The sequence below is a fragment of the Columba livia genome, chromosome 3, assembly GCF_036013475.1.
Source record: "Columba livia isolate bColLiv1 breed racing homer chromosome 3, bColLiv1.pat.W.v2, whole genome shotgun sequence".
NCBI classification, from domain to species: domain Eukaryota; kingdom Metazoa; phylum Chordata; class Aves; order Columbiformes; family Columbidae; genus Columba; species Columba livia.
Window position 1 is genome coordinate 41,836,188 of NC_088604.1, and position 25,977 is coordinate 41,862,164.

Below are 25,977 nucleotides of genomic sequence, written 5' to 3' on the forward strand. Positions count from 1 at the left end.
TCCCCACGCGCTGCCCGTAGCGCGCCCGGCAGGGCTGACGTGTAGCGGCGCTTCGGCCATGGCGGCCGCCTGGGAGGAGATCCGGCGCCTGGCGGCCGATTTCCAGCGGGCGCAGTTTGCTGAGGTGGCTCACAGGTGAGCAGGGCGGCGCCGGTACCCGCCGCGGCCTCCGCAGCCCCGCGCCAGCCGCTGCGGACCCGCCTGTTGGTGCCCTCTCCCCGAGCCGGGGCCAGTCCCGCCCCCCTCTACCGCGGGCTGTGCCGCGGCCCTCGGTCGTGACAGGCCCGGGGGGTTCAGCCAGGCCCTGCCCCGGGCCCTGCCCCAGGCCCTGCCGCTCTGCTGCACCCCTGCTGCCCCCTGTTGCGTGGCGCTGGCCGGTGTGTCGGTGCATCTGGGGTCCCCAGGGAGTGTATGGCGGTGCATGAAAGTGCCTGGGTGTGTAGTCACCGTTCAGATCAAGCTGCTGTACGTTGGCTCCAGTGCTGTTTGTTTGTTTCCATATGTGTTGTTGAGCACTTGAGGCTGTTGCCCAGAACTTTTTTTTGTTAAAAAAAAAAAAAAATCCCAAACCAAAAAACACCACGTAAAATAAAGAAGTAAATAAAGAAGTACAGAAGGATCAGAGACACAAATTCTGTAAGCACAACTGTTCCTAAATTCACAGGCAGGTGCTTTCTTAGAGCAAAAGGGGCTGACAGCTGTTAAGGAGAAGAGTAAAAGTCATTTCAGAGAGATGACCCACATAAGCAAAGCCATATGGATGAGTCAGGGGACTATGAGAAAAGTGGGATCCTGAAATTATTTTTTTGTTGCTAAAAGTATTTACACAGAACAGCAGTAATTTTCATTGTATTTCCTGTGTTTATTATTTTGAAACATCAATTTAAAGATCATTTTAGCAAGTACTTGCTTAGAATAACTGATTATTCTGTATGCTGTTGATAGATTGTCGGAACGGAACTGTATAGAAATTGTCACTAAACTGATTGCAGAAAAGCAATTGGAGGTAGTGCACACGCTTGATGGAAAAGAGTATGTCACTCCAGCACAGATTAGTAAGGAGATCCGGGATGAGCTTCAAGTTTGTGGTGGTAAGTGTGGCATTTGCTTTCTTTTTCTGGATTTGGAAGTTAATTTTGAAGACTACAGAAATAATTTAAGTTTTCTTCAGTGCCCTTAATCTTGCAAAAAGACTGAGCTTGCTTGCTATTGCTTCATCTAGATATGAATTCATATACTATAATTTTATTTTCAGATCTCTCTATTAAGCTCTTAGATAAGCATGTCAATATATGTTATGTGGTTCATTTTTACCCATGCAGAATTTCTGAGACAGAAGTGGTCTCAATCCTTTTGAAGGAAATTTGGCATTTTAGTATGATTAAGTATCTTGCTCAGATGTTTGGCCTAAACTCAGAATTTCAAAATCATTGTCCTTTCACATCGTTAATTATAATAATATTTTAAAATTGCTATTGACAGGTCTTTTATTGTACCAGTATGAAGAGCCATTAGCTTTCTAAAATCTGACTTAGATATCTAAGGAAGCAAATATGGTTCAAACTGCTTTTTGTAAATGGTTTTAATGAGGAGACAGTATATTGAACTTTTAGTTATATTTAACGGTGAATTTCATGGCATCGTATGTTTTGGAAAATTAACTTCCTTACCATGTTCATACAGACTAGTCATTTTATTACGATTACCACAAGTATGCTTCAGTTTGTGTTATACCATTGTATATCATATCAGTATGATAGCTTGAAATGAATTTAAAGTTGCTGCGTTTTGTTAGTAGCATTGTGCGAAAGTAGAAAGTTTTGGCAATCTTTGTTTTAATACTCACGGACAAGTGGTCAAATTCAGATCAGCATCAAGGCAAAAACCAATTGGGAGGGAGTTTGAAGAATGATTTTTCCTTCTATGGTTTCTGTGTTGGATGGTCCACAAGGCCATAGGGTAGAACAATATGGGGTTTCTTGCAGTGACCACCTGTGATTTCTGCAATTTGACAATATATAAATCTGAAGTTGGTTTACAATACAAAATAGTAATGAAGAAATATTTTGTACACGATGCACTATGCTATATTCTAAATCTGTTCAAACATGTTTTATATACTAAAAGTCTATTTGTACTTTTTTTGAAGGTCGAATAAACATTGTTGACTTACAACAGGTAACTTTTTAGTAATAAAAAAAATATATACTTCTTTCTTTCCTTCACCATGTATATTGTAAATATGGAGTCCATGAGCTATACTCCAACAAAGTTATCTATTTAAAAGAGGCCAGTGTTTATGATGAGCTGGTAGCTCATGTCAGAGTACTGCCCATTACTTTATCTGTCCATTTACTGCTTTACGGAAAGCTTCTCTCTGCTTAATGATGATCTAGGACCTCTGCAATCGCCACTGAAATATACAGATTTTCTTTATGAAGTATTTCTTTGTAAACTAAGGAAAACAGAAAATAAATATGTTTTCCATTTAAATTAAAAGCTGCAGGAGCATGCATAATTAACTTCGCATGCCTCTCTGGATCTTCCCTCTTCTTTCATTTATCTCTTGTCTCCACTAATCTTTATCCTCCAGTAGTCTTCCTCTGTGACTAATGTTCACTTCTGGCTTGAGGAAAATTACTTTGAATCAGAAAACCTTTCTAAAACACAATTTAGTATTTTCTGCTCTTAGCTTTCTGGAATTTTTTACTATATATGTTTCTTTTAACCTTGTCACAGTTGCAGAGAGCTTTTTCGTCCTAAAGCATCGCTATTTAATTCCAAAGCACAGACTAACTGCCTATCTATGCAATAGTAGAAAAAAATAAAAGCAGCTTTCCTCAAGGCATAAGAATGTGTAACTATAATATCTTTATGTTTGAGGATTAATTTAAATTTGAAGTTCCAATAATAGGTTTCTTTGGGTTTTTTTTTTTAGGTAATAAATGTGGACCTTCTGCACATTGAAAACAGAGCTAACGACATTGTTAAATCTGAAAAAACTATTCAGCTTGTACTGGGACAGCTTATAAATGAGTGAGTACTTTGAGGAGCAGTATGTATAATTCACATCTCTCTTGTATTTTAAAATGCAGACTAAAACTGGCAAGTGAGGCCTCTCAGCAGAGCATCCAGTGAATCTGTGGGGCAAAGGCCTTACTGAATGTCTCAGCCCAGTATCCTGCACTTAAGAGGCTTCATTTCTTACCCAGTGTCTTTGTGTACAGTTGCCAGATCTCATTTGCTCTGTGGCTTTACTATCTGCCTCAGCTATTGACAAACAGCATTTTTTCCTACCTCTTGCTTTACCTCAGAAATCTAAGATGTATGAGCAAGTTATTTCATGGTATTCAGCACACTAACAGCCACTGAAGTAATATTCTTATGGGGTTGTCTCTGTTATTGATTGTGCTGCAAGATTTATTCTTGGCAAAGAATGTGAATTTCCTGGCTCTCTTGAAATAATTAAGACCTATCCAAAGCACTTTTCTAAGTCTCATTGACATATAATGTTTTCCTGTTCCTGCTTTTTGACAGCTTAATACAAGCAGATAAATGGCCAATTTTATTACTAGCTACCTGGTTAGCAGGCTTTTAAAAAAACTCCACATTTTCACTGGCATTGTTCTCCTTTATGAATTTCAAATAACTTTACATTTACTTTTGCAAAGATGCAACAGAAAGAGGCATAGTGCCAGGTCAGTTAGTAATTCAGCATGTAGCTAACAGGTTGATCTTGAATTTAGCACTTAATGTGTTGGGTTTGTTTTTTTTTTTCTTATTTTTAAATAAGGACTTACCTGGATCAATTGGCAGAAGAAATAAATGATAAACTACAGGAAACGGGCCAGGTGACAATATCGGAACTCTGCAAGGCATATGACCTTCCAGGAGACTTCCTGATACAGGTGATGCAAACCACCAATCCAGCAAATGTAGAATTGTGTTCACCTTCTTTTGTCATCTTTGCAATATCCATGGCTTTAATTGTGATGAGCTGCTTGTCATTCTAAGCTGAGAAGTCTTAGATCCCTAAAGGCTGCAGTATAATGGCTATTCACAGATTGAGGTTGATGTTCACCTTTTCACTTTTGGGCAAAATTTCTTCAGAATCTTTATGACTTTTAGGAACAGATTAGCATTAGGAATGTTAGGAACAGGTTAGATTAATGGAAGATCTGAAAACAACTTTGAAATATTAGAGAGAAGATGTAACGATAATTTCATCAGTCTCATTAGCTACCCAGGAAGCAGAAATACAATGGTAGAGACCTCTCATTTTATTCAGAAAAGGTAATATAAGCATTCATTTCTAGAAACCTAAGCCAGACGTTGAGAGTTGAAACAAAAAAATATTTACCTTTGTTAGTGATTATTGTAGTGTTTAAAATAATTAGAGAGAATTATCTTATCATTGTTGACCTTCTGTCAAGGTTGGATTTTGTTCTGAAGATATTTTTTTCAAAGGGTAATCCTGTGGAGTGTGTTAGGTGAACAATCAAATTTGGTACCGTAGACAGTTTTATTGACTCTCAATTTATGAACAGATTTCCTGTAATATTTGCTGCATGATCAGCTTCTAAAAAAAAAAAAATACATACAAATATTATGACATGGTTTCTCTTTGTTTCCTGGGCAATATTTCCTGAGTTTAGTTCACTTTGCAAGGATGCATATTTATAAACCATTTTCACCTCTTCCTTTTGTGTTTATTGTTGCTAATTTTTGTCTTGACTGTTTAAAAAAATGGATAGTGAATTCCTCTGCCACTGTTTCATATTAAATTAATACAAAGATTAAATCTTAGTTTTCATTGAGCATTTCCAAACCATACTTATTTCTTTTGCAGTTTTCTTTCGTCATTAGAAACAGATATATCTGATGAAAGTGACAATTGTTAGGAAAGCTGAACTCTCTGTGGGCCATGATGGCACCAACTTGCATTAGTAAGACACATTCTCAGTATACCTAAATAATAGTTTTCACTTGTAGTTCTCACTTCTGAATATTTTGTCTGTCCTAGAAAAACTAATTTGCTGATATGCTAATAGATATTTTTTTAATTAATTTTTGTTTAATATTTTAAATATACAATTTTAGCAGTCATCCCAGCTTTTATTTACAGGCATTATCCAGGCGTTTGGGTAGAATTATTCATGGACAACTAGACCAGGAAAACCGTGGGGTGATTTTTACAGAAGCATTTGTGTCCCGCCATCGAGCACGCATTCGTGGTCTCTTCACTGCGATTACTCGGTAAATTGTGACACCTGCAACCACATATTAAAACATTTTTGCATAGGTCTTTCTGGACTAAATTCACTTATGAATTAGAAGGAAAATAAAGACCTCTGAATTGATTTCTTTAAGTGTAGTTCAGTTCCTGGGCTGAAATACCTAGTTATATTAAACTCACTTTTTTTAAATGGGGTTGTTCTATTGGAAAGGAGAACGATGAAAGTGTTAACGGTACAATATACAGCATACTTTCATTTTTTGGCTGAAGAAAATGTTAATCAGCAGTTCCTGTATTTGTCTGGAGATTATCTGTCTTCAGTGTCATTCCACTTCTCCCCAGTCAATTACATATTGATGTCTACCCACTGCATGTGATTACAGAGAATTTTTTCTTACTAAATCAATAACATTCCATGTCAATTTGTATTAATAGAAAAACTTGGGACAGCAAAAGTTTCCTTATGATAATTATTGTAGTTTTGTTGTAAGATATTATTTCATAGTAATTAAAAATTAACATTTTGTGAGGAGTGTTAAACATCAGTGTAGCACCCCAGGACTAAGGTATTATGTAGTTTTGTCAGTCTGGAGTAACCTCTTATTTCTATTTTCTACATATCAATTTCAGATCATTAACTTCTTTGTTATGTTGTTTGTTTGTTTGTATGTTTGTTTTTCTCCAAGGCCTACACCTGTGAGTAACTTGATCACTCGGTATGGATTTCAAGAACATTTACTTTACTGTGAGTTTCATTCAGGCTGGTTTGTATTTATATTAGTTAAATCATAGATTCTTCATTACTAGAAGTATGCTTTCAAATAAGTATTTTAGTATATAGCCTTAATTCTGGAATAAAGAACAATATGTTTCTCTCTAGTGTATAAAATGTTTAACCTTTTGTGCTATACATAACTGAAGAGATGGTCTCTGTATCTAAAGCAATGAAAGCATATGTTGATGAAATGCCTCTGGAGGCAGAATGATGCAAGAAGTACAGTACTCATTTTGTCATCTGTTTCGTTACTTGCCCTTAGCTACTGGCAGTTTTATCAGTGAAGCACACAAAAGGGAACAGATTTTATGTATCCAAATGGCATTAACGGCTCTGGATTTTATTTACTGACTTTGTTCTGTGATAGCAGAGGCAGAGCTTTTGTTACACTCCTGGTTAAATGTCTTTATATGCTGAGAGAGAAAGCATATCCCTAAACTGTTTGCTTTTATTTTCTGCAGTTCCTTTTTTAAATAGAAATACGTAAATATTTCCTATCCAACTGCTCTGACTTGTTGGCAATACTTAATTGTTTCTCACTTCTAATGTTGCAGCTTTTCTCTGAATCCCCTCCTATCTGTCCAAAATGCTGCTTCAAGCATCATTAGTCGTGTATGCTGGCTGCACAACTGCTGCTGGTCCTCAGAATCCTTTAACGGTTTTTCGATCTCTTCTCATCAAGTTAATATTTCTCTCTTGTTTGATCTGGTCTTTTTGCCTTCAGGGTATTGCACACTTTAGCTCCACTATAGTATCCTTCTGCTTCCCTTCTTGTTCTTTGCAGCAAGTTTATTCATTAAAAATGAAAATCTTAGCATTGAAGTAAAATCATATGAACACTCTACTTTCACATAATCAATATAAGGTTCCCTCTTTTTTTGGAATGTGTTATCCAGGTATTCATAGATAAAATGAAAATCTACCCAACAGATTTCAGTATGCAGTTGCAGTCTTTTTCAAACAGGTCCTGCAAGTACTTGATCATGTATTGCTCGTGTACAATGTTAATGTGAATTGAAGTTCTAGTCACCAATAATCATCACGATGGCTAAGTGTATTTCTAGTACTTTCTTCTTCTTGAGGTTTCTTTGTTTGGTTGGTTTTGTTTTGTTTGGTTGGTTTTGTGAGTTTGTTAATCTTTTTATTTTCATTTTCCTTACTGTGTTTCATTTGCTCTGCAGTTTCATAAGTTTCAAAGAGGTTTTTACTCACTGCCAAAGTGCATTTGATTTTATTCTGTCTGTTATCCGAGATACCATTTCAATTCCACAAATGCTGAAAACTTGAAAAATGTGGTTTTTAGTTATGTTAGTGATAGTCTTCGCTTTTTACGTTCATTATTAGCAATGTGTTTTAAAGTGGTCTTTGTCAGTTTTGTGTCTCTTCCAGAAAAGAACGAAAGTTCAGTGTACTGTTTGTATAATTTACAAACAGGTAATTATTTAATCTACACTTCGTATTAGACAAGAGAAACAATAGTCTTTGGTTCTGTCGCATAGCTGGGCTGCTATTCATGTTAAGCTGATGTGAATTTGTGATAGAAAATAAATAATTTTGGAAATGAGTATCTGGTTAAGTTATAACGCTAATTACAAAGCCTAATGAAAGCACAGACGTTCTTCACTTCTAAATATTGTGTTGCTGACATAGGACAGGCATAGAGGGATGCTTATTGTCTTGCCAGACTTTTACAGAGACCTAATAGGACACTACAAACTACTCAGTCACCTTTAAAAATACATGTGAGATTACACTAGTTCTGCAAAGGTTGTGTTTTCTTTTAAAACAAAAGACTATCAAGGTCAAGGGTGTCAAATTCATTTTCACTGGGGGCCACATCACCCTCGTGGTTGCCTTCAAAGGGCCGAATGTAATTTTAGGACTGTATAAATGTAAATACTCCTACTACCATTGAAAATGAGTTTGACACCCCTGATCTAGGCATAGTTGTAGTAGGGGCTGTGAAACTCCTCTGAAAGCACCTTCTCTTCCCTGGAGTTTTAGAACTGGCATTTGAAATAATACAAAAATTAATTGTTATCTTCATTTCTCCCTCTTTGTTTAGAAAGAATCTGGTTTATTGCTAGTACTCCACAATATGATTTAAAATACCTGTAAAAGGCTTACTCTTTTTTCCAAAAACTTTGAATAAAAACTAGTTGAGATTGCAAACTGTATTGTCTGACGATTGTTTAAGTAGAATTGACTCTATTTTCTAGTGTAACTAAACTATTAGTAAGTATAAAAATATAATTTTATTTTCTGAATCTGTCTTATAAGTTCCATTTTACATAAGGTAACTGAACCATGGCAGAACCTAATTTTTAGCTCTTAGATTACATAAAACTATATCTTCTTTGAATGAGTTTCTTCTTCATTTTTTTCAGTGTAACTGCTGTTCAGCTTTGTTCATGGCAGTCGTGTTCAATAGCTGCTAGCTTATAGAGATTTATCTACACCATGGGTATATCTGATAAAAAAAAAAGTCATAATTTAAAATGTAGTTTTAACCAGGTTTTCCTGTGTGAGCTAAATTTCCATATGCTGTACTAAGCATGTTGAAATGTTGAGTACTCCTCGTATTCCATGAGTAAAGAGCCATACCATGTGATACCATTTAGTGTTTTGTTCCAGGGTAAAATCTGTCTTTTAGTTAAATAGAAATCAACACCAACTGAAGGTAGAAAAACCATTTAGCAATGCTGTGGAAGTCAGCAGAGCTTGGCAGGTGGTGTCACTGATTTTTTCTAATGTATCTAGTGACTTACGAAAGCACAAAAGCAGAACATAAAAGGCAAATCGGATATTCCCGTGCACCTTCAATGGGTTGAAAATAACTTACTTAGCATCGGGATAGGCTTAGTACTTTGGTACTACCAGTGACCAACACATTCTTTGTCAGCAATAATTGTGCATTATCGGGAGGTTATTACTGGCAAGTGTGAACATTGTAGAGCATGAAGATGGTCACCAGTAGGAGGTGCTCACATTTATACAGCCTAGGTAGCAATTTTTCATGTGATTTTAGTGCGTTCAAATCTCTCTGTTTCCGTTTTGATTATCACGCAAGCACTGAATTCAAAATAACATTATTAACAAAATGATCATATATTTTATTGTCTGGCCAAAGAAAGATTCTGTTATGACTACATTTTTTAAATTGTCCAGGTATATGTTCAATAAAGTGGTTTGACCCTGCCATTGTGGCTCTATCTTTTAAAACATGGTATGATTTTCAGAGCTTTTATCAAGACATTCTCAAAAGTGTTAAAAATTATTTATAGAATTCAGAAATGTTTCATTAGAACAAGCACTTGTAGTTTGGTATTCAGTTTCTTTTAATTAATAGGAAAAAGAACCAATAGGTGGGGAAAAAAAAAAAGGAAAAAAACAGGGAAAATAATTTCTATGTTTTGATAAATAATTTCTATGTTTTGATAAATAATTTCTATGTTTTGATTAATGCATATATCAAAGTGGAAAATGTTGCTTCATTTATTTTCTTCTTGTAGCTGTACTAGAAGAACTTGTTAACTCTGGTCGTCTAAAAGGCACCGTGGTTGGTGGGAGACAAGATAAGGCTGTGTTTGTTCCAGACATCTATGCTAGAACGCAGAGCAACTGGGTGGATTCATTTTTCAAGCAGAATGGTTACTTAGGTAATTAATCTTTAATCTTGTAGATAAAATATCTTTTTAAAACAAGTTTAGGTAGTTGGTCACAGCCTAATACAGCTGGTGTCTAGAGTGAAGCCTCACAAGAATAAGTGGAAATCAATACAATATTTGTTACTTTGTTACAAAGAACCATATTTCAGCAGAGCAAACCATACTGCTAAACAGTAACTTTATTTCTCACAGTCAGAGTTACAAATACTAGTTTTGTTACTGTTCTGAAAACATTTCTTAGCCTGCTTATTGTGGGCTTTTCTGATGATCATGTTTGGCCCATATGGTTGGCATTTCAGACCCAGAGTCCAGATTACAACCACACTTTGGCTGTTAATATTCAAGATAGCCAAGTATATAGTACACAGGAAGAACCTTTTCCAAAGTAAGAACTGGAGTGGGTAGCACTAATGTCCTGATTTGAATCCAAACAAGTCTGTCTTACTTAAAGCTGAGTGATGCAGACAATGGTGTTTTAAAACAGGAGCTATGGGAAAATGTGGACCTGAATAAACAGAGGAATGTACCCTTATGGTCCTAAAAGATGAATTCCTAAATAACAGTTTTGCAGTTTGAAAAGGTTCAGCATAAGTTACTGTAGTAGTATTGTTTCTGTAATCTTGCTTGAGTGCTACAGTATCTGTCGAAGTCTTTGAACTTTTTCAGAATGTCTAAGTATAAACTGCCGAACAGTAGAAATGCTTTGCTTGTGAGGTATTGCATGGTACTCTGAGTATCTTGGAGTAACTTTTGAAAACAAAAGATTTTCACATTGTACGTACTGTAAATATTGTTCATGTTCTGCTGGAATATTTCATAAAGGTACTTGCAGAGATAAACTTAATGGTATAAGAATCCGAAAAAAACACATTATTTTCCAAAACTCAGACCAAAGTCATGTCCGTGATTTATTCTTAATATTTCTATTAACTGTGTTTAGATGTAGCTTATACTGAACTAAGTTTTAGGTCAGCATCAACTTAAGGCTGCATTTACTTGTAGAAAAACCGTATGTAATTCCTCATCTCCTGCTTTCAAAAAATAATAACACATAAGTTCCTGTGAAGGTACTTACATGTAAAAGACATCTAACTATTTTTATAGAATTTGATGCATTGTCCAGACTTGGCATCCCTGACCCAGCAGGCTACATTAAAAAAAGATACAAGTCCACACAACTCTTATTTCTAAGAGCAGCTTGTGTTGGTCAAGAAATTGTGGATCAAGTTGAAGCCTCTGTAGAAGAAGCCATCAGCTCTGGAAACTGGATAGATGTAGCAGTAAGCAATCCTTTCCATTGTTGTTGTTGTTGTATTTGTTTATTTTGTCTTATTTTTGTGTCAAATGATACCTTTTTGAAACTACATATATGTATAATGGAAATTCCATGTTGTCAAAGAAGAATATTCAGTTTAAGTAAAATAACAAGGAAAACTGCATTATTTCACTTTAAGTTGGTCTGAACAAAAACAGGTGAAGGACATAGCACAAAATCTCAGAATAGCTGGGGTTGGAAGGGACCTCTGGAGATGATCTAGTCCAACCTACTTGCTAAAGCAGGTTCACCCAGAACAGATCACACAGGAATGTGTCCAGGTGGGTTTTGAATGTCTCCAGAGAATGAGACTCCACAACCACCCTGGGCAGCCTGTTCCCGTGCTCTGGCACCCTCAAAGCAAAGAAGTTTCTCCTCATGTTTAGATGGGACCTCCTATGCTTCAGTCTCTGCCCGTTACCCGTTACCCGTCATCCTGTCATTGGCACCACTGAAAAAACTCTGGTCCCACCCTTGAGATATTTATAAGCATTGATAAGATCCCCACTCAGCCTTGTCTTCTCCAGATACTTAAGACTAACTTTCAAAATTAGTGCTAATGTATTCTGCTAGAGAGCAAAATATTTCTGTGGGGTTTCTTTTGGAAACAAGTTTAAAACTCACATGACAGTTTTGGTAGGCAGAGGAATATTAGCCATTTTGTACTGGCTAAATCCTAAGTTTAAGCCTTACAGCACTACTTTGTCACTTGTCAGGAGTCCTGATATTGTTGAAGGTGCCATGTGTTTTCCCAAAGGTAACACATATTCTAGAGCAATATTGATTTGGGGTGTTAGAAGATGTAAAATAGTGTCTACTCTCAAATTACTAGTTTAATTTTAAAAGTGCATTTTAATTTAAAAATGCAAAAGATACCAAATGGGGTGTCTGGATTCTTTTTATCCACATACAAGTATGTCCATTCTAGAACAGATTATTGTATGTAAATTATTTTTGTTTTCTTTCCCCTAGACTCTTCTGCCCAGTTCATTGTCAGTAGAAGATGTTGGGATTTTGCTTCAGCAAGTGATGAGATCTTTAAACAAAAATTCCTCAGGTTTAGTCTTCAGTGACACCATTGTGGTCAGTGAGAAATTCCTGAGCAGCTGTGCTGACCTGTTCTCTGATATGATGCAACAGAAAGCTGAAAAGGTACAAGATTTTTTATTTGTCAAGATGCGATATACATTGAGTGTTGGAGTATAGTTAACATTACTTTCTATTGGCTGTTACCATCTCTTTACATCTCATCTGAAATACATCTTGAGAAGAAGGGCAGAAAAAGCTTATATGTATAATCAGTGTAATTTAATATATATTCAGTTGCAGTCAGGGAACACCATCTTACAATATGATCAGATGCTGAATTTTGAAGTAAAGAAGAAATATATTTTCATGTGTTGGACTTGGAAAACATGTTGTCAGATTAGTATACTTAAAAATGGCTTAAATGTTTTGTATGTTTCTTGGCTTGCTGTGTGTATCTTTTTGCTATTAAGTGCATATTCTTCATTTTAGGAAATGAAAAATAACCCTGTTAATTTAATCACTGAAGAAGACTTAAAACAGGCTTCTGGTTTAGAGAATGCATTTGCTAATAAAAAAGACAAAAAGGATGAAAGAAGAAAAAAAGCAACAGGTAAGGCATTAATAGTTAGCTGAAGGAAAAAAAAAACAAACAAAACCCTCATGAGGCTTGTTTAGCCTTGGAAACATTTTAATATAAAGTTATTATATTTTGTGGTCCACTAGTTGCCTCCAATCCATTGCTGAAGATGCTTAAGGAATAATACAACCACTTCTCATCATTATACTGTAGGTCTAGATGTATCTGAGATATGTTCATGAGAACTAATTTCAGATTAAGTTGCACAATGAAGACTGACCAAACCAGTATTAGCTTGAGGACCTCTGCGCCCTTTTTTATTACACAGTGTAGATACAGTCTTACTCTGCACTTTTCAGGGATCCAGGAAAATGAAAATATTTCTTAATGGTCTTGAGAACTTATTTCCAAAATCACTCTAAGTTGAGAAATGAGGTATTAAGATAGGGTTTTTTTGAGAATATAGTACATTTTTTCTGAGAATCCCATGCCAGACAATTTTCTGTTGTTTGCACACATAAAAATTATTTGGAGATTTACACAATTTAACATATATTCTGGGATAAATTAATCCCAAGCCTTTCTCTATTTATGTGGTCGCTGTTTGGAATAGATCTTAATCCAAGGACAAAAAAAACTGTGTGAGTTTAACGCTTTCAAGTCTTTCTGGTTTTTTAAACATTATTCAGACGAAAGACTGTATTTTCAGTCCCAAAAACTTTACGTGGCTCTTGTACTGCTACAGCACAGCTGAGAAACCTATGTTGAATTCATGTACAGAGTTTCATGTGCTGCTGAAAGTAACAGAATTAGAGCACTGATGCATCTAGCTTAATTAAATATACTCATCTGAAAAATAAAACATTATATTCTACTTTTGAGAAGGCCACAACTGAGTTACTACGGAATCTAAACTTATTCAAGCCACAAGAGACAGCAGATTTTTCTAGGCCAAAGCTGAAGCAGAGAAGCTTAAACTTTAATTGAACTGTTGTAAATAGAATTACTTCAGTTTTGTAGCCTTCTGAGGAGTGAGACTCTACTGAGCGTGTACTATGTGTCTAGACACATTCATATCCACAGGTAACCTGGGCTGCACCATCAACAGGCGCTACCCTGAAGTATGTATTTTATGGACTGTTGGATGTATTGCCTTAAAGCAGTCAACATCACAGTTTAAGGGTTAGATGTTGTTATTGCATAATGGCAGAATGCAGCCACGTTGCACATCTTAAGGTCTGCCTGTGTCTATATCAAAATCTACTGTGTAAGTGTAACTAGACATGGTGTAGTGTTAGTGCAGTCCATACAAATATGGATTCTGTCATGTATTGGATTAATGCAAATTTTCAAGATAAATTTTGTATTGTCTATTTCTAACAACATTTGCAATGGTCTGTTACAAACAAATATCTGTAGAGGCATGCACTCTTGTAATCCTTTCTGTACATTACAGTCATGTATCCTATTGTCATAAAATACTGCTCTTCTGGCAGTCATCTCTCCTGCTTTATCTCTCTCTGGATAAGATCTTGACTACAGATTGCAGCTTTTCTTGTATGGCTGGGGTTTTTTCGTTTGGTTTTTTTTTTTTTTTGAGAGGTGACAAACTCAAAATGTCTCACAATTGCACCATCCACTGCTACTTGCGAGTGAGCTAGTTTGCTGTTCCTGCAAACTAATGCTTAAAAATCCATCTATAGCGTGTAACATGCAGTTACCTCTGAGTAGTAGCATCTTGACTTCATTGTTTCCTTTTCTTAAATGATAGTACTGTTACATGATGTTACTTGAAATCTTGGACCTTATATTTAAATGGAAAAATAACTACTTTCTCAAGACTTGGTGCATGTGTAGAACCAATTATTCTGGAGTTTAAATTTCTTTCAAGTAAAAAAAGAATGGAACAAGCCATGAAAAAGAGAACAAGCAGCAGAACAGCTTAACTTGTGGAGAGGGACTCTATTGCAAATTGTCTGCGGTGTGAATACATGGATAATGGGACCTGCGAACTAAGTAATTTGTTATTTTTGTCAGAACTGGAACATCTCATTGCCTTATAGTCATCTAGGAATAGTTGAAAAAGAATTAGCGTTCTAGTTAATTGAATGCATGCTTCCAAGAATATTTTGGATAAATGCTTACTACATAGGATTTCTTCTCTGAAAGTTAGCAAAGTTATATTATCTGGAATATTTTTGAGTAGCTCAGTTATTCAGCGTCACTGAATAAAAACACTTACTAAGATGTTGTTTTCAGCTGACAGAAACTCACCCATTACATTATGGACACAGATATCTCCTCTCTTTTCACCTGGAAAAAGAAAAAGCTATTTTTTCTAATGATATGTACATTTGATATGATGAGTATTTGTGTTTATTAATGACATAAACTTCAACAAATCTTTAACTCAGTTGCTTTTTTGTCTTAAGAATTAAAGCATGGCCCTAATATTGTGGTAAATGTATTTTAGGTTATGTTTAGAATCAGGCTGTGTTTTTTTTAATTCAGAATTAACAAGTAATGCAAATAAATTACTATAATACTGTACACTTTTAAGTGCCAGAACTTTACTGTGCAAATAATTCTCCACCAGAGGGCAGTGGAAGCGTGAGAGGAGGAGGAGGTGGTAACGCTAGAGAGATCAAGATCAAGAAAACCAAGAAGAAAGGAAGAAAGGATGCTGACAGCGATGAAGAGTCGCAAGCAACTAGCACAGGTTTGTCATTTTATTTTGGGCACTATCTACTCATACTGACATGTTTTTGTCACTTGCTTTTCCACGTCTCTGGTTTTCCCCATTATATTGGTGAAGGCAAGTGAGATATCAAAGAATTTGAGAATATCGTTATGTTAGAATTGTGCCAATGGATACGATATCTAAATGAATGGACATGCCATAATAACTTGGTCTTGAAAAAAGAAATATAAGTGAAGGAAATGAGAGGAGGTGGTTTGTTTTTTGTTTGATTTCTTATTTGATTTTATGCAGTAAATGCCTTAGACTTTGGGGCAAATGTTATACTTGTTTGCTTAACACCTGCTGAACAGCGTATGAGAAATGGAGAAGTTCTCATCCAGTTCCAAAGTGCAATTACCTTAAATTAACACATCCTAGCAATGAAACAGTACATAGATGTTTTTCCTCATAAGGATTAAAATATATATTCAAAATAAAGTTTTAATATTTTAAATAGCATGGATAGCTTCCTCAGACTTTTAGCAAACAGTGGTTGCAAATAAAACTGTGAAATCTCTCACCAAAAATGCATGTCCTCATATGTTACTTAAGTTTTATATTACAGAGAGTAACTTCTAAGTAATCAAAAAGAGAAATTTTGTCAGTTTTTCGTTTGTGTAAAATTTAACTGTCGTGTGTAGCCATCCCTTTTTTTCCATTGTTTGTAATGCAATTGGATTGGAGGTTTGAACTTTGAGGCATTTCAGTGTCTCATGTCACAGCAAAACTAAATATAACGTTTTCTCAATGAATGTCGCTCATGGCTGCTACAGGTAGGAATAAACAGCCGGAGTTCCATTTCATGTCACAAGAGGAAATTCAGGATGTTTTAAAGACCCACATGCAGGATTGCCCTGAAGAGCTTATTACAGAACTTGCTGAACATCTAATGAGGTAATTTAGGTAATTCAACTGGAGTTAGAAAGTCTGTGATTCATGTTAGATGGATCTTCTCTTCAATCTGTTTACTTGCTTAGAAAAAATGTTTTGTTGTTGTGGGAAGTGAACCACAATATTCTTTTTCTATACAGCTCCATGTTACATACTTGCTTATGTATTAGAATGCCATGCTGACATGATAATGAGAAATAATGCTTCTGCTTAGCAGTAGGTGGTTCTGCATCCTTTGTCAGCAGGCATATTTTCAGGTTCAAGGATGTATTTCCGGTGCGTTACGCTGATCCCTTTTGGGGTTTCACCAGTTCCAACTTCTGTACAGCCCTCGGTGTGATAATATGTGTTAATGTTCCCTGTCTTTTCTGGCTCTGCTGGTACCTGTGTGGACTGGCTAGTAAGCCAGGTCACCAAAATGATCTAAGCAAAGAGGAATAACTTCTTTTAAAAGACACCTCATACAAGAAAGAGGCTGTGAATATGTGTGTTCAGGGCAAAAAGGAGATAATAGGACTATAGTAGCCCAAGCTTGAATAAACTTGGAGTGCAGTGGTCACTTTATCTTTAGAAGGTCCTGTGCTATTTTAATGCAACTTAAGTTTTCCCCTCTTCCAGCTCTCATTGATCTGAAATTTGTCTACAGACCCCTGGCACAGTTTGTGAATAGTGTTACTTCTGGGAATCTTTTATCTTTCATCTTGTTCCCATTTAGGAGTCGTTATGAGTTAAAACCTTGGCAAGCACTTACATACCATGCAAACTGTAGCCAATATTACTACAGCAATTACAAAAGTACATTTTAATTTCCTAGTGCTTTTTTTCTTATTTCAATTATTTGCATTTTATTTATCTCACCATTCTGTGCCATTCATGTCCCATTCATTTACTGTGTAATGAGGCATCTTTCTCTATTGCAAATATATTGGAAAATCCTTCTACAGTTTTACACTTTTCTTAATGTTCCATTTTTCTCCTTTCTTCTTCCCTGTTCTAAGACCTTTAACAAAAACTTATCAGGAAGTTGTGCGTTCTGTTTTTACATCTTCAACATCTTCCTCTGGAGCTAGCAGAAGACAGACTATGAAGGACTTGCAGGAGGAATTCTCAAACTTGTACAACAACATTCGGTTATTTGAAAAGGGAATAAAGCATTTCACAGGTACAATAGATATATACTTTAAAAAATGAATATGATTCTTCAAGGATGTTGAATTTATTACAGAGTCTGCATTCAAGGTCAAAGAAGATCAGCAGTTTAAAAAGGAAGAACTTAGAGATGTGTTTACACTGCCTAACACTGACCTTATGCTGGAGTGCATTGGTCTACACACAATGAAATTCATTCTCTTTATTTCATGTCCATGGTCTGTCATATCTTCTGTCAAGATAATTGTGGGTTCCTCTCCTTCCTTCCAAAGTGTTTGCATCTCTTCATATTTTCTGTTGTTTGGGGAAAAAGAAAGGAAAACAAAACAAAACGAACCACAACAAGTAGAGTGGGAAATGGAGGGAAAAAGAAAAAAGAGGGGGGGGAATATTAGTAAGCTTACTTCTTTCTGTCACCTGTGCCACTAATGAAAGAATTGAACTCTACCTGATTCTAAGAAGCCCTTGAAAACCTCTGTTAGGTTTGAAACTGCACATAGCTGCGCCTTGAGGGTAGATATTCAAAAAGGTGTAGATGAATTTTGCAGTGGGTTACTTTGTAAGATGGCATCTTTAGCTAACTGTATGTTGTGACAAAAAAGTACCATTAGGAAAATACTGTACATATTTCCAAGATTCTTTTCTGTATTCAGTTTTCTTACAGAACTTTTCCTCCAGAAAACTTATAACAAAAGCAAACACTAGCAAAAAACTCCAATATTCCTATGTTTGGAAACAAATGGAGTTATTTTACATTAGCCTCTGCTCTTGTACATGTGCGCTGTAGCCTCTTTTTTCTAAAATTCTACTGTTTCAGTCTTATGTCATGTACCTCCTCTTCTTTTTAGCTGGTTGTCCTGTAGACTTCACCTGTACATACTTTTTACTTCTTGATGAATAGCAGTGTTTTTTTCATAAGTGGTTTGGGAGGATTGTACAGGGACTAGTTTACTACTCATACAGATACAGCTTTGAAATACTACTAGTGCATTTAAATGCACTTACAGACCTGAAGGTTCACGTTTTTTACTGTAGAATGTTCCATAAGCAACTGCATACTACTCATGGTTGATAGAGTCCAGAATTAAAGAACTGCTGTGTTAACTGTCATAGGAGTCAGATAACTATAGTAAGTTACTTTTAATCACTTATTTCTTTTGACAGATGAGACTCAGACTAACCTTGCCAAACATCTGTTGAAGACTGTCTGCACAGACATTGCAAATCTTATTTTCAACTTCCTAGCATCTGATTCAATGATGACAACAGAAAATCATTCTACTATGACAAGTGAGGTACACAGATAACACTTCTTTTTAACAGTCTCAAGTAATTCAGTGATGTTTATTTAATATTTAATTATCTTGTATTTAAATATGCCGACAGCTAAAATGGTGGGTAATTAATAGTACAGATTATTTCCCTTTTTGTCTTATACAGGTCCGGACTAAGATTTTAGGTAAATTGCCGGAAGACACCAAAGGTCCTTTAGCTAAACTACATACTTCTCTGAATGGCAAGGTAGAGTGATCCAAAAATCTTTGAGTTCAGATTTTCTGTTCTCTGATACAATGCTAAGAAATAGCTGACATACATAATAGTACAGAAGTGCTGCTGCTGTGAAACCTGAAGGCAAAGTAATCTTTTGAGTTTGTGTAGGTCAGTGAAAGTAAGTGTATTTTCATATCTATGAATTATAAGAGATGAAAAGGTGATCTTACATTTTGATACTGATAGTCACCTAGCTCTTTGCTTCCAGATGAGAGAGAATCTGCAGTTTAAATTGGTTGATGTTTCTTGTATTTCATTCCTGAAGTTTCTGATTATTCTGCCATGTATTTCTTACCTGGTAAAATCCTGGATATTAAAAAAAAAAAACCAAACAAACAAAACTTCAGATTGTGACAGTGTGAGTACAAAGGAAAGTAATTTACTAATTCTTTTATGCAAAAGGCCACACTGATATGATTCTTAAGGAAAAAAAAATGTAAATAATTGTAGAACAGGTATTCCTCTATTTAATTCCATTTTTAAGACTAACAATGAGTTTGTTTTAGTATTTAAGTATATGAGTTATTGAAACATGAATTAAGTTAATTTCTACTAAATACTTTTTATTTTCTTCCATAGTTTATTCCACATGGTTTTTGCAGTCGTCTGTTTATGTGTTTATTTGTGAACAGTAGTTAACCTTTTCTATAATCTGTTAACACAGATAAATTATTTATATAATTTTTTAATAGACTGTGGAAGATTTTCTTTCATGCCTTGATTCTGCAGTGGATATTTGTGGTATTATGGTGAAAAAAGGAGACAAAAAGAAGGAAAGGTACCTTAATTTCATTTATTCTATGCACAGTATTTGAAATGTAGCTCTGTTGCTGCACAGGTATCAGATGGTTAGCTTGGTCGCAGTCATACAGAATGTGTAACTATGAGGCAGTCTTTCTTTCCAAACTCTTTAACTTAAGAAAACCGAAGCCAAGCAGCCCTAATTCCATGGGGGGAGGAGGAGGAGAGGAGGGTTCCTACTTAGCTAATTTTAGCGGCCGCTTTTTTTTTTTCTTAATGTGGAGTTTCACATAAATAGCTGATCAGTCAGAGGAGAAAATTAAGATTAATTTAAGTTAGGTATGTCTTAGAGTCTGTTATCAACTACTGTAAGAAAGAACAAGAAACATATTTTTGTATAACATATTCTTGTTCCTTAGGCAAGTCCTATTTCAGCATAGACAAGCTCTGATTGAACAGCTAAAAGTCACAGAAGATCCAGCTCTTGTTCTGCACCTGACATCAGTACTGTTATTTCAGTTTTCAACCCACTGTATGCTCCATGCACCAGGAAGATCAGTACCACAGATCATTAGTTTCCTAAGCAGCAAGATCCCAGAGGTATTCCTTTCTAGCTTTTTAAGGGGAAAGTACCTTTATTATAAGACATCATGAAAGTTGTGCTGCATGAGCTGCCGCCTTTGTGTTTCGTGTCTAATCATTATTTTATGGACAGAATATACGATTTCTCTGGTTTGTATTGTATTTCAAACCTATCATTTCAGGGATCTGTCTTCGGTGGCTATTAATAAAATTAAAAATCAATCCGTTATTAGTAATGCAGCTTTTGCCTTTATCCATAGAGGCAGCTGTGTATTGGGGGTATGTTGTAAGATAATTCTTGTAACTGAAATTTTTTACACTCTTTTACCTCCCAGCTAGAGCACGGTTGCTTTTTAAACTTCCTAATTCGGTTTTAAAGAAATATGCCTCTTCAAAAATAAAGATATTGAAATTCTATATTATAATCTGCCAAAACTGGTGTTGTTTACTAATTGCATTGCTCTCCTGTTTCAGTGGTGAATTTTCCTGTTCTTGCAAGATGGATGCACTTTCATTTTTCTGCTTATTTGATTGTCTCTCAGAATTTAGATTACAAAATACTTCAATGGAAATATTTATGTCTCACTAACCCTCTTTAGACAAGAAAGGGAGAATACTTTTAAAAAAATTTAATCTTTAATTAAAGATCTGTATACCTTCTCTGTAACATTGACATTCCTTTGTTGTTTTCCCTCAGGATCAGCATTCTCTGTTAGTCAAATACCAGGGATTAGTAGTGAAACAATTGATCAGCCAGACTAAGAAAACTGAACGGGGAGACAGCGACACAACAGATAACGTGGAAGAAGAGGAAGGAGCAGATACCATTCGAAAAGAGCTCCAGGAAATCACTGCTTCTGTCAAGGATCTGGTTCTCAGACCTAGGAAATCTTCTGTAACAGAGGAATAAAATCATTATTCACTGTATCCTCATCCATGATACAGTCAGAATTATTTTTTTTTTATCCTGAAGGGAAGGATAGCAGAAAATGCTTGACAGACCTTAAAATTTGGCTTTTAACAATTGCAAATCACAACCAGGGAACACAGTTGTGTGATTGGTGGCAAATGGAGTTTTGTTATGCACTAGTACAGTGTACGTGCAGAACACATTAAATGTAGATGTCACAGAGCACAGTTGCAGACACTTAAGGTATGCAATCGGTGGTTTTTAATAGCCATCTTTGTGTGAGGCCTCAAGAAATGGTTATTCTTCAAATAACAAAGTATGCTGTTCCATACATGCACAGGCTTACGGTTTTACTTTTCTGATTTGGATTTATAGTGATCTAAGGATTGCTTATAGCTGTATATAAGCATGTATATCTTCATTTCAAATAGTAGTTTTGAAACATACACTGATACCTAATAGTATATCAATGAGAGGCCATCTTTGCTTTTTAATATCATTGGTGGATGTTTTCAGCTTCTCTTCACTGGACCACAACAGTAAAAACATTGAGTACAAGTGTATATTGCTGAACTTAAGGAAAGTGACCCAGTACTAATGTGAGTTTCTGAATGTACTGAAAGCTTATGAAAATCAGCAGACCCATGCTATTATTGTGTTCTCTTAATGTCCATAATGGCAGTTCATTTAAAACTTGTAATCAAGACAGAGGAGGTGATACCCTTTTGCACTGGTATTTTGGGAGTGGATAAATACTGCTTCACCTGCTGTGTTTGATGTCCTGTATGTTCATTCAGCGCGCTTGTTGAGTTCTTAGTCCAGTTCCCACAGCAGTTAGAAGTGCTTGCATTCCGTCGGCTCCTTGAGAGAACTTCTGGTATTCTGTTTATCCTGGGTTTCTTGAAAAGAATTTAGTTTATGATCTTTCTGCATAAACTTTATAGACTGAAATATTGGCTGAAGCATTTCCCGCAAGTTTTTTACCAGCCTTATTTTTACATGTCTTCAGGAAAGTGGAAAGATGTGTGAAGTAGAGTTCCGCCACTGTTAATGACATAATTATTGTATGTCAAATATAACTTCTAACTTATTTTTCATACAGTATATACAAATATACTTCTAACTATTTTTGCAGATAATTTTCAAAACGGAAATATTTTAATTGTACTACTTCAGTAGTGCCCATTGATTTAATGTGTGTAATTTCAGGTTTTTCCATAAAAATTAAGTTTGAATAGTAAGACAAGAAACGGAGTTCTTTTCACTAAAAATGTCATTCACCCATTCTTGCCAAAATTCTTTGATGCTGAAAGAAGGTAAATACTGTGCAAGCCCTATGCTGTTCAAATACTCCTGTTTTCCAACAGTTCACATATTCTGTAAGCTTAATCACATATTTACACAAGCCTGCAATTGCAACAAATGAAACTTGAAGAGGCCAAGTACAGAAGCTCAGTAACAGATTAACCAAGGTTAAGTTAATTTTGGTAAGATAAAAAAAGGAGTTTTATACATATATAAAAGGCAGTAATGTTTAATAGTGTTCACATTAATGCTGGTCGTTTACCAACCGTAAGGCAAAACGGTTTGCCAGTTGTAAGGCAGAAGGAAAGGTAGTTGTTTTTATAGCTGAAAATAAAGAACAATGAGGAGTTCGAGCTTAAAAATATTCAGGCTGTTTAACTTTATTAAAGAAAGTTTGCATACAGGGAATATGTTTGATTTCTTGTTATTTAGTCAGAATAATGAAGTTCCTATACTGAATGTAAACATTTTTATGTGACACTGAGCTATTTTGTAAATAATACTCCATATGACATTCTGTATGAAATTATTTTAATAACATTAAATGATGAAGTATTTAAAATGCATTTTGTTGACAACCAATGGTTGATTGTCTTGCAACTCGCTGTTTTCAAGCAGCAATTTGATTTTTGTTTGATTTCTCAGTATTTTTGTTTGATACTGTTTTATGCTGGAATAATAATGAACTTACTATGAAATTTACTATATCGTATGTTGGAGCCAATGTTAAGGATAAAAAAAATACTTTCTTCAAAGTAGATACAAGGGAAACACTAAAATGCAGATACATCTGGCTACTAATAGAATTCAAGGAGAAACTGGTTGGAAAACCTTCGCCGATATTTTTGTTGTCTCTTACATGTGGAAAAACAGTCTTTAGTTTATGAAGTATTTTGAAAGAAAAAGAATATCCACAATTTCCTGAATATTTTGCTAACTCTTGGATTTTCTCTTCTCCCTGGGAGGAATATATGCAGGAGGAAGAGTAATCTTGTAGAAATCAGAGGTTCATTGCACAAAACAAAACTTCCCTTTGGAATATCTGGGAAAATAAAAGGCAAAAGTATACATATTATTAATAACAGTTTTACTATGGTTTTACGTATTTAGTGTCAGCCCCTCACACCCTTCACCTATGGTATTTAAATATCCCCCATTAGATTTTTATAGACATAAATGCTGAAGTGTGTGTATGCATGTATGTATATCTTCACAAATATTTATAAATATGCATCTCACAGTCTCATTTGCTGCTACTGTCAGCAAATTGGAATGGGTGCATCAACCATCGGTAGAAAAACCTTTCTCAGCAACAACCTTTCCCTGTCTTTAAGTGGCGAAATGTGACTTTTGGAGCTGGTTATTTGCAGGTCTGCTGGAAATAAGCAAAATGTTGCTTTGTTAGAACTTGGAGCCCCCTTTGGAATTCTTAAAAAAAAAAACAAAAAACACTTGGCACAAGTTTCTAAGTAATAGCACTGGGATTTGTTGTCTGCTTGAATCCATCTTACAGCTTGTTCAGATAAAACTACAGGATTTCTGTCCTTTGTAGGCTCATGAGTAGGCTACTGGTGCAGTGGTGGCTCCTTGAATTTTATTTCTTTTTTCTTTTTAATAAGTAACAGTTACATATTCCATAGGCCAGGAAAATGAAAATTTCTGTAAAACTGGATAGATTTTGCTGGTGGTTTTTGTTGTTGTTTGTTTGGGGTTTTTTTAATAGGAAGTTCAGTACTCTTGCAGAAGACACAAGAGTGTACTGAGTCACATCAAGGTCTATGTAGCTCAGTATTGAGTCTCCAGCGGGGCCCAAAAGTTGGTGCCTGGGGAGGAATAGAAGAACAAGGCATGTAGTGGTTTGTCCCTTGAGTGCTTTTTGAGCCTCCAAATATGTGCTGCTCAAACTTTTGGAATGATGATTGTACTTTAAACATAGAAAATCGTAATTATCCGAAGCTTTTGGATAAACAGGATAGTTGTGAGAGCAGAATTCCTTTCTCTGCTGAACCAAATAACATATTCAGTTAATGCCAAGGATGTTTTCTCAGGAAAAAGGAGTTATTTATTTATATATATGTATATTTAAGAATTGTTAAGGAATGACTTTTTTTTTTTTTAATTGATTAACAACAACAAAATCCAAAGTAGGAAGAGCAAATTGAGAAGTTTAAAGAGAAACACGATTTTGTTGCTGAATTTCCCAAATCCTCAATGTGAAGAGGAAGACAGGTCAAAACAGGTCACGTCTGGGGACAGATGAAATAAGCTGTTTTCTATTTCAGGAAATTCAGGAAGAGATGTGGGAGCTGTTTGAGCTTCAGAGGATCTAACTGATAACTCTGAAGAGGCAACAAAGTTTTTTTGTCCTCTTCTGTTGTACTCAAATTTGCTCCCGCTGACAAAAACTATTGCCTCCGTTTTAAGTGCTTCTCTGGGCATGTCTGCTAACATGGTTGTGAACTCTGTCTACAGTTAGACAAATTTAAGGATAGCCTTTGAAGTTTAAAGAAGGTGATGTGCTAGAGGAGAGGTGTCTTCACAGCCTTTCTGGAAATAATATATGAATAACTATTTCTAGTTGTCAGTAGCACCTTTGACAGATGCATTTGGATAATACTTTTGTCTTGCTCTGTCTTATGAGCTTCAAAAGGTTCTTAGTCAAGAACTGTACTTCCATTTATTTATTTCTAGAAGTAAAGGCAAGAGGAAACTATTCATGGTTCCCATTCTGGACTCAAATTCAAACCTAACTTGTTCTGTCTTCTCTATCTGCAAAAGATGGCAGGCTTGAAAAATCAGTATAAAAGTGCTTGGTATAAATAAAGCTTATAGTTCATTTAATAATAGAAGGAACTAATTCAATCTCATTTGAGTATAAGACAAAATAAGTGTCTGCAGAGGTTTAATAAAGTAGTCATCTACAAACAGAGATGATGAATTCTCAGCAATAATAATCAAATGATCAGTCTGATGTAGTATCTTGCAAGACACTACCTAGCCACAGATAACCTCTGGACATGTCGTCCCAATCTGGCAATTTTAGCAAAGTCTTATATAGCGTGATACATCTTCAAACCATTTAAACATTTTCTGCTTTCTTCAATGTGTGGTATAAAACAGCTCCCACCCACTTGACATTGTAGACTAAATGATTCAGATCAACTGGCTCTTGGTTGTGGAAAAATCTGCCTGGAGGTCAGTCGTGGTTCATCCCACAGGCAGCCACCCTTTTTTTCACTCTGCTTACCTTCATCCTGCATTTTTAAATGAACACAGTATCTTTCATTTCAGCTGTGATTGATTAAAGGTCTTTGCATAAAGACTTATGCAAAGCACTTCTTTATGTTCTGTGCATGCAGTAGGCTGTTTGTGAAAGTTTGCTGGCCCCTGCTCCATCCAGACTTTTGGTTTTTTGTAGAAGAGATGACTGCAACTCGAAGGCCAGAACTGGGAAATACTGATGAGAGAGAACCTAGAGGAGACCGTCACTGCCACTCTGGTGGTAAGG

General features: G+C 35.7%; 2 protein-coding genes across 3 annotated transcripts in view; both read left to right on the top strand.

The window, feature by feature from the left end:
• On the top strand, positions 1-23,035 carry UFL1 (UFM1 specific ligase 1). 2 transcript variants are annotated; one of them, XM_065056537.1, is made up of 19 exons: positions 1-135; positions 946-1,091; positions 2,150-2,178; positions 2,939-3,036; positions 3,794-3,908; positions 5,126-5,256; positions 5,923-5,981; positions 9,524-9,670; positions 10,784-10,959; positions 11,967-12,146; positions 12,513-12,633; positions 15,197-15,319; positions 16,114-16,234; positions 17,230-17,393; positions 18,545-18,675; positions 18,821-18,901; positions 19,624-19,709; positions 20,092-20,272; positions 20,952-23,035. In XM_065056537.1, exons 1-19 carry the CDS (start codon positions 59-61, stop codon positions 21,162-21,164), a joined length of 2,379 nt encoding a protein of 792 aa, XP_064912609.1. In that variant the 5' UTR covers positions 1-58; the 3' UTR covers positions 21,165-23,035. The 2 variants fall into 2 exon arrangements, with proteins under 2 accessions (XP_064912609.1, XP_064912610.1); XM_065056538.1 differs by lacking the exon at positions 2,150-2,178 and having other exon boundaries at positions 44-135.
• Positions 23,036-23,268: 233 nt separating this feature from the next.
• Positions 23,269-25,977, top strand: part of FHL5 (four and a half LIM domains 5) — a 30,975-nt gene continuing 28,266 nt past the window's right edge. The window contains exon 1 of the mRNA XM_065056548.1: positions 23,269-25,971. The gene's annotated coding sequence lies outside the window, so the exon portion shown is untranslated. The remainder of the gene's footprint in view (positions 25,972-25,977) is intronic.

Excerpts from the sequence above, each read along its gene's own strand:
- UFL1 (XM_065056537.1), top strand. The coding sequence starts at position 59 with ATGGCGGCCGCCTGGGAGGAGATCCGGCGCCTGGCGGCCGATTTCCAG. Across the intron at positions 3,037-3,793 it reads CTGGGACAGCTTATAAATGA|GACTTACCTGGATCAATTGG; the intron begins GTGAGTACTTTG and ends TTTTTAAATAAG. Across the intron at positions 12,147-12,512 it reads TGCAACAGAAAGCTGAAAAG|GAAATGAAAAATAACCCTGT; the intron begins GTACAAGATTTT and ends TCTTCATTTTAG.